Raw genomic sequence first — 17,556 nt, forward strand, 5'->3', positions numbered from 1 at the left:
ATACACATTTTATAGGTTCCCATTTAATTTTTATGGGCATTCAGGGCATTATTATCCTTCTGGTACAGATGAGGAAACTGAATGCCAGGTTTAAAGCTACCTAACATAATTATGCAAGCTAATCTTTTCAAACCTAGAATTAACCAGTTATTGACCAATACAATATACCTCTTTTTGTTAACAGCCTTTCAGATAGATGTTGCTTCAGTAAGTTCAGGAGTTTATTCTTTGTCTCAAAGACTTTTTTGTGGGGGGGGTTCATGGGACTTGAACTTTGGGCTTGGGCATTGTCCCTGAGCTCTTAAGCTTAAGGCTAGTGTCCTATCTCTGGGCCTGGGGATTGCCCCTGAGCTCTTCAGCTCAAGGCTACCACCCTATCCCTGGAGCCACTGTGCCACTTCCTGTTTTTGAGTAGTTAATTGGATATAAGAGTCTCATGGATGTTAGTGCTCTGGCTGGCTTTGTATCACAATCCTCAGATCTCAGTCTTCTGAGTAGCTAGGATTACAGGGATGAGCTACTGCACCCAGCTCAAAGACTCTACTTCAGAAATACAGATGGTGAAAGTAGTAATTATTTAGGACCTGGAGTCAGTAGGTCTGAGTTCAATTTAAAACAGACTAAAGCTAGGTAGCTGCATGAGTTTGGTCAAACTCTCAGCATCTGCTTTCTTATCTGTAAAATGGGGCAAGAGGAGTACTAAGAAAATGGAAACTGTTTTGAAAATTATATATAAAACAATGAAACAGCCTCTAACTCTGGTAGACATACACAAGAGTATTCACTGCTATGAGTACTCCACAGTCCTTGCCTTGAGGAGTTTATACCATTAGAACACAGTTACTTTACTAATAAGAACCAAAGAACAAATGAATATTACTAGTTCTTGGAAAAAAAGATTTTACTTGTCTTGAGGAGTTTATACCATTAGAACACAGTTACTTTACTAATAAGAACCAAAGAACAAATGAATATTACTAGTTCTCGGAAAAAAAGATTTTACTTGTCTTGAGGAGTTTATACCATTAGAACACAGTTACTTTACTAATAAGAACCAAAGAACAAATGAATATTACTAGTTCTCGGAAAAAAAGATTTTACTTGTCTTGAGGAGTTTATACCATTAGAACACAGTTACTTTACTAATAAGAACCAAAGAACAAATGAATATTACTAGTTCTCGGAAAAAAAGATTTTACTTGTCTTGAGGAGTTTATACCATTAGAACACAGTTACTTTACTAATAAGAACCAAAGAACAAATGAATATTACTAGTTCTCGGAAAAAAAGATTTTACTTGTCTTGAGGAGTTTATACCATTAGAACACAGTTGCCTTACTAATAAGAACCAAAGAACAAATGAATATTACTAGTTCTTGGAAAAAAAGATTTTACTAACTTTTGATAACAATACTCCATCAGTGTAGAAGACCAAATTAGCAGCCAGTGGTAGAAAGAAAGAAAAATAATAAGTTAAAGAGAAAATAAAAACATAGTGTTCCACTCACTGAAGTAGCACTTCTGATCTTTGTAAAAGTAGGCAATCCCAAGAATCTTGTGCAGTGTGTGTATGTATGTGTGTTCAGAGCATGGGTTATCTCTGGGATGACAAAGCTAGAAACTAACTAGGGAGCATATAAATTGAGTTCTAAGCCTAAATACTACTAAACACTAAACAAGGATTTTATAAAAGGGAGGAAAGTAAGGGGGGGGGGGTTATCACAATAGATAGAAGGCTACCAGAATCAAAAAATAATTACAGCAAACCAAAGACAATGCGATCAGTCTTTTATTCAATATCCAACTCAGGGACAGAGGGCAAGAAGCCTTTCTATAGAAGAAAACCCTATTAACAATACCTAATGATTAGATTAGCTGAGAAAACATCCAAATACCAGATGGGAAAAACATAATGGTAACAAAGCTGTGAGCTCCATTCTGTCACATTTTAGCATGCATGTGGCATAAGACTTTTTTTTTATTGTAATTAGTAAAAGGGTTACATGATATTTGCCAGATAGAAGGTGCATTAATTCACATACATTGATACCCTTTCACATGTCTTTGTACCCGTTTCCCTCCCCCCCACACCTCCCACCCGTCTTGGTTTTCCCCCCCTTCCCTATCAAATTTCAAATATTCAAATACAAATAAATTCAATATATCAGATAACAAAGTGAGATACTATACCAATATGAGATAACCAAGGGACAGCAAAGGAGATGAGAGACAACATAGTACATTAAGGACAACATTCATTATATGGCTTTTGTTTCACTATCCTGGAGGTCCTTTCAATTAGCTTCACATTATATGTCCTTATGTATCAAGATTTTGCTCTATTGCAAATCTCTGCTAGTAGAGCCCAAGGTTTCTACTGATTATGACAAATGAGGGAAACCATTGAGCCTAAGTTCCTTTGAGTCTGGCTTACTTCACTTAATATGATTTTTTCTAAGTCTTTCCATTTCCTAACAAATGGGGCGATGTCATTCTTTCTGACAGCAGCATAGAATTGCATTGTGTACAAATACCACAACTTGTTGATCCACTCATCAACTGAGGGACATCTAGGTTGGTTCCATATCTTTGCTATGGTGAATAGTGCTGCAATGAACATTGTTGTGCTACTGGGTTTAGTATGTCCTTGTTTCTGGGTGGTTGGGTAAAGTGGCATAAGACTTTAAATAAGTGATAAGTAAAGCAGCATGCTCTTTTTATTGATCTTGATGCTCACCTACAAAGGAAAATGATTTACAAAGGAACAACATTTTGGAAAAGATTCAACACAAGAGAAGGAAATGGCTCACTATAAATATTTTAATTCACTATTTCCTGATACTAAGCATAGATTGACAATTTTAGTAGGTATGAGATCATTAAAGAAGTGTCTCCTCTTAAATTCTGCTTTCGTGATCTATGGATTCTTTTCTATCAAAAAATATTATATAACATTCCCTAGAGGTAACTGACCATATGTAATATTTCTACTACTAGTCAAAAAGGACTCAACTCCTACAAAACACAAATATAATGAAACCTGAACAGCTAAAATTTCTTTCAGATGGAAACCATACAGTTGCCTCCAATGAAAATCAACTCACCTGCCAACTCATAAGAATTTACAGAATGGCATAAAAAATTAAAAGCAATCATATATTCTTAGTTATTTTTTCCACTTTCTCTTTTGTATGATATTAGCCTGCTTTCTGCTTGATATTCCAGTCCCTAAAATGTCCAGTGGATCATCAATTGATAGCTTTATCTTTTGGTGTCATTATTAACTGATAACTTTCTTTTATTAGGCCTTTTAAAACTCATCCCCTTCTTCTCACTTATATGACTTACATTTGCATTTTAGCAGATCTCCTGTGAATATTACTTTTACTTCTGAATTGCAATTCAAAAATTTATAAATCTCTATGCACTAGTATTACCTAAAGGCAAATGCCTGGCTAGAAAGGCTTGCTACTATTAAAAAAAATAATAAAATAATAACAGGCTGAGAGTATTGGTGCATGTGTATTATCCTAGCACTCAGGAGGCTAAGGCAGAAAGAACATGAGTTCATGGTCAACACACACACACACACTCACACACATCCCCCTCAGGCCCTATGGGTATACTGGCATATGAGAAAAAAACATAGCTCTGATACAGCATTATGCCAAGGCCCAACTCTGATTTATTTGGGGGAAAAATGCTGAATTTTAATAAAAGATTGTACCATGGCTCATGTAACAGCTTTATTTTGTCAAATATTACTTTCAAAAGGCCAGCTGACATCATTTTAAATAATACTCTGCCAATTATTTCCAAATGGGACACATAATCTAAAGCATCATTAAACATATATGAAAGGTAAGAAATTCTGGTTTTTAGAAGAATAAGGATGAATGCTAAAGACAATTTTCCATTTAATGTCTCCTTTTCTGCTGGAAAGTCCTATTACAATAACACAATAGGCAACCAAATGTGACCCTAGACACAAGATATGGTGGAAAAAGTGAATCAGTTGAGATTAAGATCCACCCCAAGTCCCAATATAGGGATATAGACAAGAAAGTTGGTTTACCTCCACAAATCCCACTAAAGAAACCAATTTAAATTATTTGGAACCAAACAGGTGTGGTAGCAGGATGTAAATCTTTTTTCCAGGAAAAATATTCATAGCTATTCTTTTTCATGAAACTATTGAAGGATAAACACCAACAAAATATTAATGTAAAACAGACTACAGAGAATTCAAAGAGAAGAGAAACAGTGGGGTTGCAGGATGTTGGAAGCAAGAGTACCAGCAAGAAAGGAAGCAGCAGCCAGTCTGGATGGGAAGCAAGATGGAGAAGCTGCAGATTTAACCCTTCCAAGAAAAATGGTGGTCTGTCATCTCAACAGAGTTCTCTCTCAATGAATAAACATATTGTGAGACTATTTGCAATTTATGTCACTGAATAATGGAAGATTTACATATAGATTCAAAAGTTTAAATATAATTTTTAAATAATAACTTGTTGAAGAAAAAATACTAAAGCTTACAAAAAAGAAAAAAATGAAATTATAATCAATAGTTTGAAAGAACAATGACTATTTCCACAGTCATGGGGAAAGCTCTTGGAAAGAGACTTAAATGAATTATTGGAAAGATGAGGAATAAGAAGGAAACTCAGAGCAAAAACCATCATCTTCTCTTATAAGAAAATCAACAGAAGTTTAAATGGACGAACGAAGAGAGTGTAATACACTCACTGTGTAGAAGGTAGAGAACTAAACAAGCCACTGAAGAATACAAAACAGTGACTTCTAGAGAAAGGCTGAGAGGAACAGGTGACATTTTATTGTCTAAATTTGTTAGCACTGCTAGACTTCTAAAACTACCTATCAATTATTTTGATGCAAAATACTTTTTAATGCCAACAATCCATTTCAGACGAATGGCATTAAAAATCAACTCTCCCTTCTAATTCATAGATTTTTTTAAAATATGCATTTTTAAAAAGGTAGGCAAAATAAGCCTGGCTAGATTTTAATACTGCTTAAATTATCTTCAGGTTAACTTGCTAACTGAGCAAAATAAACATGGAGAACAAAAAATAAACTCATTTTGAATTCATGGTTTCAGCAAACTGCTTTTTACATTTCTGACTTTAACTCCTAATTAAAAGAAAAAAAGAAAACCTTTGGTAAATGGAATTCTCCTCTGCAAAAATACCAGAAATATTAGTCAAGGGGAATGAAAAGATGTTTAGTATCTATCATAGTGATTATTAATTTATCTGTGTCTAAGGTAAGGCTTGGATGTTTTCCCCACAAACACTTATGTCAGGAGCAACCTTGGTTCTTTTACCAAGGAAGTCATGGTTAACAAGAATGATTCATCTTGACTTTGCCAGGCCCATTGTTGCACAGTGCTCCAACAAGGCATTCTTCCTCCACAGGCTAACTGAGCCCTGCTTGGCCACAAAACAGTATGGATGCACTCATGCTGATTCTTCTGGCTTGTCTATTGAAATATATATAGCCACTTGTGGACCAGCGTCAGGTCTTCTGATTCGAAGTCTGATACCCACAACCTTCTCAATAAATATTCAATGAATCAATATACAGATGACTCAGAGTATCAGATTTGTTTGCAGTTTCCTTTAAACACTTAAAACTAAGCCTTTATTTTTAAAATAGTAAAGGATAAAACGCATATGTATAACCGCATGTGACTCTCTGCCTAGCACTATGTAAGAGGGTGCTTACCGGAAAAGTCAATTGCCTGCTCTTTATGCCTTCTGTCACATATCTGCCAAAGAAAGGTCAATAGAGAGAAATCTCTAGACTTCATTTACTTTCCAGAATCTTAATTCTATTTTAATATAAATTAAGCATTAACTGTGTTAATCATTACTTCTACAAGCAGGAAAGTAATTTGAATTTACCACCAAGTGTCAGAGCTTCTGCACTCATACAATAAAGGAAATGACTATTAGAATGAGAATAGCAGTGACCTTAAAGCAATCATCATATTCTATTGCAAATTTCATATAGCTTAGCTTAGAATACTGTGACTTGGGGAATCAGATACATACAGTACCTTGAATCAAAAAATATAGTTCCCAAATGGTGTGACCATAACACAGGTAATTCTGATTATAAATAATGCTAAAGCAATAACCTATAACTGTGGGAAGTAGACCTTGAAATCTCTCCAAATCGTATCCTTTATTCCCATGCTCCTCTCAGCCTTTGGGAGTGTCTGTTACCACTCCTACATTCAATTTGGACCATGGGCTCCAACTGAGAGTTCCTTTGTGCTGAGCCACAAGGACTGATTGTTGAGTATTTTATCAATTTCCTTGGAGTTTAAAGGAAACTTAGCTTAGTGATGGTAATTTCCAGCTGGCAAACCAACTTGAGCAGTTAAAAGTTGTGGTTATCTGCCACAAGAGATGAGAAATACATTAAGGACCATTTTGTTCTCATAAACCAAAATATAGTGATAGGTATTGTCTTGTTGGGATGGCAATTTCAGCTCAAATGTGATCTTTCACCCTCACTGACCTAGACTAGACTAGTCCAGTAAGATCAGCTAAGTACACGTAAGATCAGATCAGGGTCCCTTGAATAGCAAATGCTTTAACAGACAAAAGACACAAGGTACCCCGCGAGGTGGCATGACACAAGAAAAAGAACAGCTGCATCTGGTGTAAGCCCTACCATTAGTGAGAAGCAGGATGTTGGGCTCCACATCTTGTCTAAAGCCCCATGGGCCTCTCCTCATCCTAACCCAGGAACTCTTCATAGAAACATCTCAGGTCATTCCCAGAGGCTGCTTTCTTCCCATTCACCCCATTATATCTCTGGGAATGGCTAGTGTTCTGAAGCTCATCATCTCACAGAAATCACAGCAATCACATTTTAAGTAGAACTACAAATATTAATTTAAATGTGTAAGATGTACATTCTATAGTACTGCAGTCTGATTCTGACTTGACTTGATACTTTTAAGAATCTCTGCTTCCCTGACCAAATATTATTCTGTATTTTTACAGATTTATAATGAAACAATGCAAATCCTCAATAGAAGAAACTTGGTTCTTCAACAATATACCCTGTTGATAAGGGATACTATATATTTGAAATTCTGTACAGTTAATTGCATGGGAAAGTAACAGATATAGGGAAATAACCCTTCAGTTACAACAACTAGTCAATCCTCCATATTGTTTCTCCACCCAAAATTCAGCAAATCTGCAAAATATTCAGAAAAAAATCCATCTGTACATTAACTTCTTACTCGTGTCATTATTCCTGAAATATAGTACAACTACAATTTACATAGCACATATATGGTACTGTGTACTCTTAGATGACAACAGTACATAGAAGCATTTGTACATAAGCTTATGTACAAATGCTATTCAATTTTTTATAAGGTACTGGAGATAATGCAGATTTTAGTAGCTAACGGGAAGTCTTCGAACAAATCCCCCACAATACTTGACAGTTGATTGTATGCATGCTTAAGTAACAGTTATTATTCCTGAGTTGTGAACTGAATGGCATTCAGTAATTTTAATACCATAAAATCCACACACAAGTTTGTTAGTTACCAAAGTATTTGGAACTATTTTTTTGAGGCTTTGTAGCTGGCAATGCTTCTACAGTTAACTATACAGTATTTTCATTTACAGTTTCTTAAAATTTCAAATACAGCCATATGTATCAGTGAATTTCAAAAGAAAACCATTATGACAGTACTTAACTAATTATTTTAGCTAGTAGACTCACAGGGAGTTGACAAATTTATAGAATTATTAATAAAAATATAAGAGCCTGACAAATTATAAACTAAATGTAGGCAAAAATCAGCATATACTTTTGCTAGAGTTATGCACTGAAGTGGCAAGGGCATGGTCCAGAAAGTTCATAGAGATTTCCAGAGTTCCCTAAGGAACATGCTTAGTGGCCTATGCAGTCTTGGTATTCACAGTTTGTGCATCCAGGGATGAAAACTAAACAAAATATTAACAGAAAGTGTTAAGACTCAGGACAGTTAGCTTGGTAGCTTTCTGGGTCTCCCATACATAGACTATAATCCAGATATCTACCAATGCCTCCCGCTGGACTCTTAATCCCTCTAATCCAGCCCTAGCCCCTCACTAGTTACTCTCAACCAGTCTACCATACTCTCCACTATCCAGTTACCCTAGAGACTCCCTTTCTGCCTCCTACCCAGTCTTCCTTCTTTGAAATGGACCAGAAATGGAACTTTTCTAGCTTATGTCCAGGGTGTGTTCTCCTACATCATTCATGTTAACTGGTCCTGTCACCTTATCAGCCTTTTGCTTAACCTTTCAAGTTCCCTTCTCACAGGATAACAGGCCCTCACCAAGGACAGCATCTGGGAATAAGTCAAGGCCATTCTGTTACTACAGACAACTTGAAGCTTCATTTACATTGCCTTGCCCTGCACAGCACAAATATGGATACTACCCCAGCTCCAGTGACTCCTTGACACCCTCAAGCCAGGGAAGCTGGTAACACTGCCCTGCCCTGCCCTGCCCTAGAACAGGCGGACCCACCAGCTCCCTTGCCAACATGGTCTCCTCCCACCTGCTCTCCCTGCACACCTGGTTTCCTGCCTTTAACCTGTACCTCCTAACTACCTGGGGCATGGCTGCCATCCCTCTCTCTGCCCCTTTCCCTCTCCTGGGCCAATAGGGCCCTCCTAATAAAATACTTTATTCTCCTCCAAAAGTTGGAATAGGGTTAGTGAGAGAAGGGGTAGGAGAGGCTATACAGATGATCAGTGCAGATGGGAGGACAGATCAGACAAGAAACTAATCAGACATGCCAGGTTCTTGTTAAAAGATAGCAGTACAGCAAGGAAGGAGACAACAGCCTGGACTCATAGATTGAGAAGAGTTGCTTATTAGAGACATCTCTGAGGCCTCTCGCTTGCAGTAGTACTGTGTTTACCATGTGTTCAGTACATGACATGTGTCAAAGGACCATATATCATGGACTAAGGGGAAGGATGGTAACTAAAGGACCTCAAGTCCTATGCAGGATCCTCCTCACAGGCTGAGTAGTAAGACAGTATGCCAGGTCAATGTCCAAATAATCCAGTGATTTCACCTCTTTTCCCATATCACCTCTAAAAGAAATCTCCAGGTACCAAAAGTATCTGAAGGGTCATTTATGCCTTAAAAAACTATAACTTAATCAACAATCCCTAATTCACAGGGAATATGTAGCTTAATAAGACAAGACAGTTGAAGGTAGGTTGTTTTTGTGAAAGGTCCTAATCCCATGTTAGCCTGGATCTCTGTTTAGCCAAAATTGGCCTGAAACTGTTTTCCTGCCACATGTTTCACAGTTCTGGGATTATAGCTATGTACCATAATGGTCTGCTAACACATACTGCTTAACTACAGAAAATTCAACCTCTCAACTAAATAACTGCTTTGTTTTTGCAAAGGTAGTTTGTAGTAGGTATCTTTGAATAGGATGTATAAACGCTCATATTAAGATCACAAATTGTAGTTCAATTCAATTTCAAAGTGACATTCAGTAATAAAATAAAGGTTTTTATCTCCTGTCATTTTAGTTTACTCTGACTTGGAAAGCAGACAAAGCGTAGGCACCTTTAAAACACAATTCTTATTTTTTTTTTTTGACAGCCCAGTAAGACAGTAACATCACGTGGAGCACCCACTGTTGAACCTTATTCCCATAGGATATATTGGGCCTCCCAAATATAATCTTCACCCATGTGTATGCAGGTCACTTATCATGTTTACCAAGCCAGGAGTGCAAGAAATTAAGACAGAAAAAATTATGTTCATGAAAATTTGAATATCAAACTCAAGTGATTATTGGAACTCTTACATTTTTTACTCATTTACCATTTTTTTACTCATAATCCTTCCATACTTCCTATCTGCTTCCCTTATTTTAGGAAGGCCAAGAGAAAATAATAATAAATTAGATATAATAAAGTACTAGAGATGGAAAAATCTTAGCAGCAGCAGTAGTCGGGGGGGAGGGGAAGCTACAAGCATATACAGAACAGGATCAGAGCTCTGAAATAAAGTGGGACAGCTCCAACCTTTGGACTCCAATAGAACCAAGACAGGATCACTGTAATGGATGCTCTCCCAGTTAATGCCAAGCTATCAGTTACAGTACATTTAGAGTAATTTATTGAATATAGTAAAGTGTCTAATATACTTTAAAGTATTTCTACTCAAAATTAAATGTTCAATGCTCAAAAAGACAGTTGAAGGATTTCCTCACAAATCATACTGAATCACTTTCTTTGGTACATAGAAAAAGGCAGTTTTAGACAACAGAAGACAACAAAAACATGAAAACACAAGTTAACTTTAATGATTTATAGTAAATACAAAGGAAGCTAGAATCTGATTGGAAAAAAAAATAATTATAAAGAGCACCATACAGCAAAAAGTACAACCACATTTCAAGAGGTTAACAAATCACATGGTGTTTTTAAATAAATATTTAAACAAATCAGAAATACTGTTATTTAGTAGTGGGGAAAGAAAAAAATCAGAGAGGAAGGGGGATAAGAAAGTAAATGCAGATTAGGCACAGAAACCTCAATTATGATTTCCTGATGAGGAGTCACAGCGAAGAACAAAGTGCAAACCTGCCTAGGAATGTGGCCTATGAGGCGGCACTAAGCTACTGGAGTCAGATATAAATCAAAAATGACAACCAACACTCCAATCTTCAATTATTTAATCCAGACATTATCTTACCCCTCAGATTTGTTTGGTACAGTGGCATTCATCATCTATGAGGAGGAAATATGCGACAGGTACATTAATAGTGGTAGAGTTTCGAAGCAAATTCACACTGGAAGGTCAGGGTCAGAAAAGTATTTGTTCCATATTGAGATGGAATAATAATATGTCAAAAAAAGGCACTGATGCAAAATGTATTCTCAAAAGAGAGCAGCAGAATTTCAAATAGCCGAATCTCAGAATGTCAAAAGTAAGTGAATCATAAAAATGTTAATTAACTTCAGACTCTATTTTTAAATATGAGGGCTGAGTGTATCTATTCTAGAGTGTATCTGTCCTCAATGGCTGAAGAGGAATGAAACTGGCAGGTATTCAGTGTTTCCTTCCTACAGCATAAGAGCATACATATGTTTAATTTCTAGAATGATATAAGAAAGAATTCTGCTCCTTAAGACTATTTTAAAATTATGTAATCCACCCTGTCAAGTCACAGGAAGAACACTTGGACCTTATTAAAACAAAGTCAGCTCCCAAATCAGGCTAATCTGTAGTGGCCTGTCTACCACTTGACCTTGACCTTTAAGTGCTAGGTAGAAGAAATGCTTTTTATTCCTTATCCAAAATGCCAAATGTAGAGTATCTGGGGAAAATCTGTTCTAAATTAAGTAATCAACATCAGCTTACATACTACCCTAAAAACTTAAGTAAGACTAAAACAGAGGTGGTGTGTAGCTCAGTGGTATAGCACTTGTCTGAAACAAGTAAGTCCCTACATTCATCACTGGTACTACAGAAAAAAATAAAAAAGCAAGAAATTAAGATTTTCCAAAAATTATTTTACTAAAACCTAGCAAGATCTATAGAAAACAACTATTTCCAATCTAATATACTAAAATTTAAAAGAGAATTTTCTATACTGGGAAGACCTTGTAAATGTTGGTATGAAAATATTCTAAAGATATACACATTATACAGTAAATAAAGTTATAAAAAGATGACTGACAATAAGCAGATATACACAATAGAAATATGTGCCATTAGCCTAATATTGTCTCTTCCATCACAAAATAATGGTATTATGCTTTGAACCATGATTTTCTAAGAATGCACAGGATTTTTTAAAAAGGACAAAAATTAAGAAACCAAGAAAATTTTAAAAGCTAAATAAATAGTATGTGCAATAAAGACAACTGCAGATAGAATTTAACACTATAGTGTCACTGTTAAATTAAATACTCTCTTTTCATCACAATAAAGTAAAAATAAATCATTTGATAAATTCTCTATTTACTAAAAAGTGGAAAGCATTTTTGCTGGTGACAAAGACTTTGTCATCAAAGAACATTAAAAGGTTGAATCAGTAATGAGATACCCCATAAATTTAACTAACAGTTCTGATATATTTGCATTCATCTTTGATAACTAACAAGTAGGAAGATAAATTGATAAAAAAAATTTTAAAAAGTCAGTTTTAAAAAGAAAAAAAATAGGATGTTGGGCCTGAACCCAGGACCTTGCACTTTGACCTTTAGCTACTCCAATGTTCTTAAAAACACTCATAGCATCTATACAGTAAAAATAATTCCTAATCTGGCATAAGACTCTTTAATTCAAAGAAAATAATGTGAATGAATCTACTTATCTGTAAAGTGTGAATGATCAAGAATAGTGCAATGGCTAGATTGCCACAAACTATGCAAGTTCAGTGTGAAATGTAGCTGTTGTAAAGTTTCAGCTAGCTGTCAAGTGGAAGCAACTCAAATGACATCACAGAGCTTATAATCCAACTCGAAGGAGCCATCCAGACTTTGCCCTGTCGAACCCTTTCTGGGCAGTAATCAGACAAATCTTCATAGACGATGTACTGTGTGCAGAAGCGCTGATCAGAATCAGGCTTGGCATGGTACGAGACTGTATTGATGGTCTGAGTCACATCACTGTCTGGCTTGGGTTTTCTACTGAGGATTTTACCCCCTCCAGCAGTGACAAGCTTAGTAAGGTTGTCTTTTGGATGATGTATGAAGGTTCCCCAAAAGTAGAAGTAGCATCCATCAAACAGCTTTGGCAACTGAAATAAGAAAGTATTTGTTAAGTGCAGATCAAAAATATTTAAAAACTGTCTATTAAGAACATAAACATAGTAGTCTTGAGTAGTTAAACAATTTGAGGTGCTGGTACCAACTAATTGGGTCAAAAAATAAATAAAAAAAGCAGAATGGTAGCAGCTATACTTCTAACTCTATCTACTACTTAGGAGGCTGAGCTAAGGATCATGACTTGAGACTTTCTTCCCAAAATTATTAACAAAAACACAGCTGAATGTGTGGCTCAAGTAGAACATATTCTGAGCAAGCAAGGCCTAAGTTCAAAGCTCAGTACTGCTCCCTCAAAAAATAAATGTGTACAAGTAAGAGTTCTAAATACATTTGCAAGTATCCTCCTTAGATTCACTACCTCTACTCCTTTTTATTCTTTTACAAATGTAAGTATATTCTGTACTAAGAAGAAGAAAAAAGATCTTCATCAAACATAGCACCATTTCTACATACCATCCAACTCAAGTCACGACCACCAACCTAAGGTCCCTGGGCAGCCGAGCCAGAGTAGGAGCGGGGCTTCTGGATTCCAGAGATACATTACTGGGCGTATCCATTATTAAGTCATGGATAAGGATCCAATTAGCCAAAAAAATACTTATGAAAAATACTTACTTCATGGAAACACAAGGCTTCACAATTTCCTCCCATGAAAAATTTTGTCATTTCTAATTTACTTATACATATCAACAGAATAATGGAATAGTATCCATTAAAACTGCAATATTTGGCAATAAAGACATATGGTAACTAAATCCGAGCAGCAGCTGTAAGTCTTCTTTCAAGCTCCTTCCTGCATCTGCGATTTACCTCAGATTCTGAAAGGTTTATGGAAATGTTCAAGATGCCAAAAATCCATTAACAGTAGGAAATTATTGCCTTCTGGATTTTACTGCACATCGTAATCATCTTTCAGAATCAAGTGCTTGAAGTAAGTACAATTAAAACTCTAATCAGTCACTGATACTTATTGAAAGGGCAGACAAAGTTTTCCCTGAAGGTGTTCAAAGTATAAAGTCCTAACAAGACCAAGGATAGGTGTATGGAAAGAAAAGTACCAGCAGTTCTTTGTTGATTCTGCTTCTCTGTGGACCTTCAGCAATTTCATACATTTCTTCTTCTTCAAATGCTTTTGTTTGTAAACATGCCTTCACCCCTAACAAAAAATAGGGACAAATCAAATGATCTGTCAGGCAAAATATGTTTCAAAGAAATTAAGTAATTTACCTTAGTTTCTATTGTTGTTATGTTTGCCTTTTCATGGTTCTAAAACAATATTCTAACAGAAAGTACAATATAACTAGTCCAGACATAGTGGCTGGCAACTTTATTCAAGTTACTTTTTGGGTAGAGACTGGAAGATTACAGTTGGAGCACTCCCGGGCCAAAATGCATGCACGCATGCACGCACATGCGTGCACACGCGCGCGCACACACACACACACACATACACACACACACACACAGCTCCATTTGCAGGGAGGTAACTAAAAGATTTGAAGTCAAATGACTTACTTATCTCAATTATTTGCTTTGGGATAATTAAACTCTTTAAAAACTTAAGGCTTCATTTCAGCCTTAGCGCCCTAGCAGATGGGAAAAAAAATTCCACACTACCACATATTTCACAAAACCGTAGGGGTTAGGTGTGGTAGAGGTATGCCTGCAATCACAGAAAACCACGAGGTAGAAGCGAGAGGATCTCCATGTGAGGCCACCTGGGAAAAAGCAGTGTCCAGACTTTACCTGAGAGAAAAGTAAAAGGTCTGGAGAAATGGTTCAAATGAGGATTGTGGAGCATGCAATAGGCCCCAAGTCCAATCTTCTCCAGTATCAAGAAAATTTAAGAGCATTTCAGCCAAGTAAGTATCACTACTTTTCTCGAGTGTTGTGAAAAATCAACATTCGGGTTGTAAAAGCAGAGTCTGTTTGAAAGTGTTATATATTAGACTTTTTAGACAAGTAGACTATGGTAACACTAAAGAACACAAAAATCTGACAATAAAAAGAATGGAAAAAACAATGTTCCTATGAAATGAAAGCTGAAATGTAAAGTTAAAAGCTAAATAATCTCTTCTTAACATCACAAATATCAACAGAAATTACTGTGATAGTTTATAATTGGCTACTTCCGGAAGCTCATGTAAAATATATTTCCTAATAAGATAAATGTTATGCGTATTTTATTTAGAACATATACAAAAGCCATAGTCATGTTCCATATAAAGATGTAATGAATATTTTAGTTTATGGATACCCAACCACTGCTCCTCAAGTGGTAACATGGGGTTATGTTCCAGTGAGTCTTTGCTTATAAGATTTTTGTCAACTAATCACTACTTCTTGCTTCATGGCAATGTTTAAATGTCTTAGTTATTCTGCTGTGTTGCTTTGTTACCAGTAAACAAAAGACAGCAGCAATATAATCAGGCTTTGTCAAAGCTTCTCCCACAAGTAATTTCTCAGGAAGGCACAGTTTTCAACACGAAACAACACTGAAGCTTCATACTTGGGGACCATTCTAAACAATAAAAATCAAAGTCAATCAACCAATCAATAAGGGCAGGAAACTGAGAAAAATGTGGCTTTGAAATGGACACTTATTTCCTGTGAGAGCTATAAAAAAGAATGTAAATGGCCAGGCGTAGGTGGCTCATGCTTGTAATTCTAGCTACCCATGAGGCTAAGATCTGAAGATCATGGTCCGAAGCCAGCCTGGCAGGAAAGTCCATGAGACTCTTATATCCAATAAACTACTCAGAAAAAGCCCGAAGTGGCACTGAGGCTCAAGTGGTAGAGTACTAGTCTTGAGTACAAAGAGGCTCAGTGGCAGCACCCAGAAGCTGTCAAAAAAAATTAAATTTATAAAATTTAAATAATAATAATAATTTTTAAAAAGAGAGGTAAAAGCATCAACTTGTTTCATCTCTGCTGGGAAAATGCTTACTAAGCAACTAAAATTCTGAGTTACTCCGTATGTCTACAAAACCCTAAGAATTGACAAATACAGACCCCAGAGCCATGAGAACATACAGTACTTTATTTGCACTTCAGCCAATTAGTGATTGAACAGAAATCTGAACCCAAGTCTGCTAGTTTACTACAGTCTATGGGTTTGACACTAAAATATAAAGTGGGCAGGGCACCAACAGCTCACGCTTATCTTATTCAAGAAGCTAAGATCTGAGAACTGTGGTTCAAAGTCAGCCTGAGAAGGCAAAATCCATTAGACTCTCATCTCTTATTAGCCAGAAAAAAAGCCAGACCTGGAAGCATGGCTCAGGCAGTCAGCTTAGAGTGAAATATTTGAGAAAAGACACAAGGCCCCAGTTCAAGTCCCAATACTAGCGCTCATACACAAATAAAACCTGGGTTTTAAAAAGCATAAATGTGAATGTGTCAAATGCTTTAAAGCTGTTTTAAGTGTTCCAGAATGTTGCTTTAATAAAAAAAATTTTTTTAAACCTCAGATAAATGTTTTTCTGGTTTTCTTTTTAAAATTTTATTTTAGAAGCCGGGAATTTGGCCTAGTGGTAGAGTGCTTGCCTACCATGCACCAAGACCAAGGGTCGAGTTCTTGGTACCACATACAGGAAAAAAAAGCTAGAAGTGGTGCTGTGGCTCAAGTGGCAGAGTACTAGACTTGAGGAAAAAGCCCAAGGACAGTGCTCAGGCCCTGAGTTCAAGCCCCAGAACTGGCAAATATATATATATATATATATTCAAAAAATATTTTATTATCAGGGTGATATATAGCAGGGATACAGTTAAATTCATAAGGTAGCGAGTATATCTTGAACACTGTTATCCCTTCCCATGTTTTTACCCATGTTCCATCCCCCCAGCCCCCCTCCAAGTTGTAAAGTTCATTTTCAACATATTGTCTTGTAAATATTGCTGTTACATTGGTTCACCCTTTGTCTTTTATTTCAAAAAAATTTTAAAAGCTAAATACTCCATTTCTTCCAGAGTTCTAAAAAGACACTGCCTGCTTGAGACTACCAATGTATATTCAGATTCAAAAGGCATTAATAATTCTTTATCTTGCAATTTTAAATTTGTTTTTGCCCATGCTTTGGTGCTCAAATTTCCTTCCTTCATTGTTTTTAATTATAAGAATCAACATAACTCAAGGTTGCTATGATAAATTTTTCAATCCTATTACTCTAACTTATAAATCATTATATTTGAATGTTCTGTAGTAAATTATTTTTAAATAATCAAATCTTAAGTTGCTGAGAAAAAAATTACCTAGTAAATTTAATATTGAACTAGTAACTTTACTGTATTTAGAAATGGAAAAAAAAAAATTCTGAACAGGTCAGAATACCATCCTAGAAAAGGTGCCAATGTGCTGGCCTTATAGCTTTTCTTTTTTCTTCTTCATGTATTTTTTATTGTAATTAATAGAAGGGTTATATTATATTCGACAGGTAGAAGGTGCATTAACTTCACATACGTTGATACCCTTTCTCATGTCTTGGTCCCCATTTCCCTCCCCCCACCCCCACCCCTCATCATGTTTTCCTCTCCAACTTCAAATAACCAAATACACATATATCCAATGTAACAGCTAACAAGGTGAAATACTGTAACAATATGAGATAACCAAGGGACAGCAAAAGAGATGAGAGATGACATAGTACACTTAGAACAACAATTACTGTTATATGGCTTTTGCTTCTATATCCTGGAGGTCCTTA

At 36.0% G+C, this 17,556-nt stretch overlaps 1 protein-coding gene across 1 annotated transcript in view; it reads right to left on the reverse strand.

Moving 5' to 3' along the window:
* Positions 1-11,334: 11,334 nt before the first annotated feature.
* Bard1 (BRCA1 associated RING domain 1) overlaps positions 11,335-17,556 on the reverse strand; it is a 64,718-nt gene continuing 58,496 nt past the window's right edge. Inside the window, exons 10-11 of the mRNA XM_090354759.1 lie at positions 13,912-14,009; positions 11,335-12,825 (exon numbers count right to left, since the gene is read on the reverse strand). Of these exons, the coding sequence (XP_090210885.1) occupies positions 12,493-12,825; positions 13,912-14,009 (431 nt within the window). The 3' untranslated portion in view covers positions 11,335-12,492. The remainder of the gene's footprint in view (positions 12,826-13,911; positions 14,010-17,556) is intronic.

The sequence above is a fragment of the Megascapheus bottae genome, chromosome 21, assembly GCF_031878675.1.
Source record: "Megascapheus bottae isolate mThoBot1 chromosome 21, mThoBot2.hap1, whole genome shotgun sequence".
Taxonomy (NCBI): domain Eukaryota; kingdom Metazoa; phylum Chordata; class Mammalia; order Rodentia; family Geomyidae; genus Megascapheus; species Megascapheus bottae.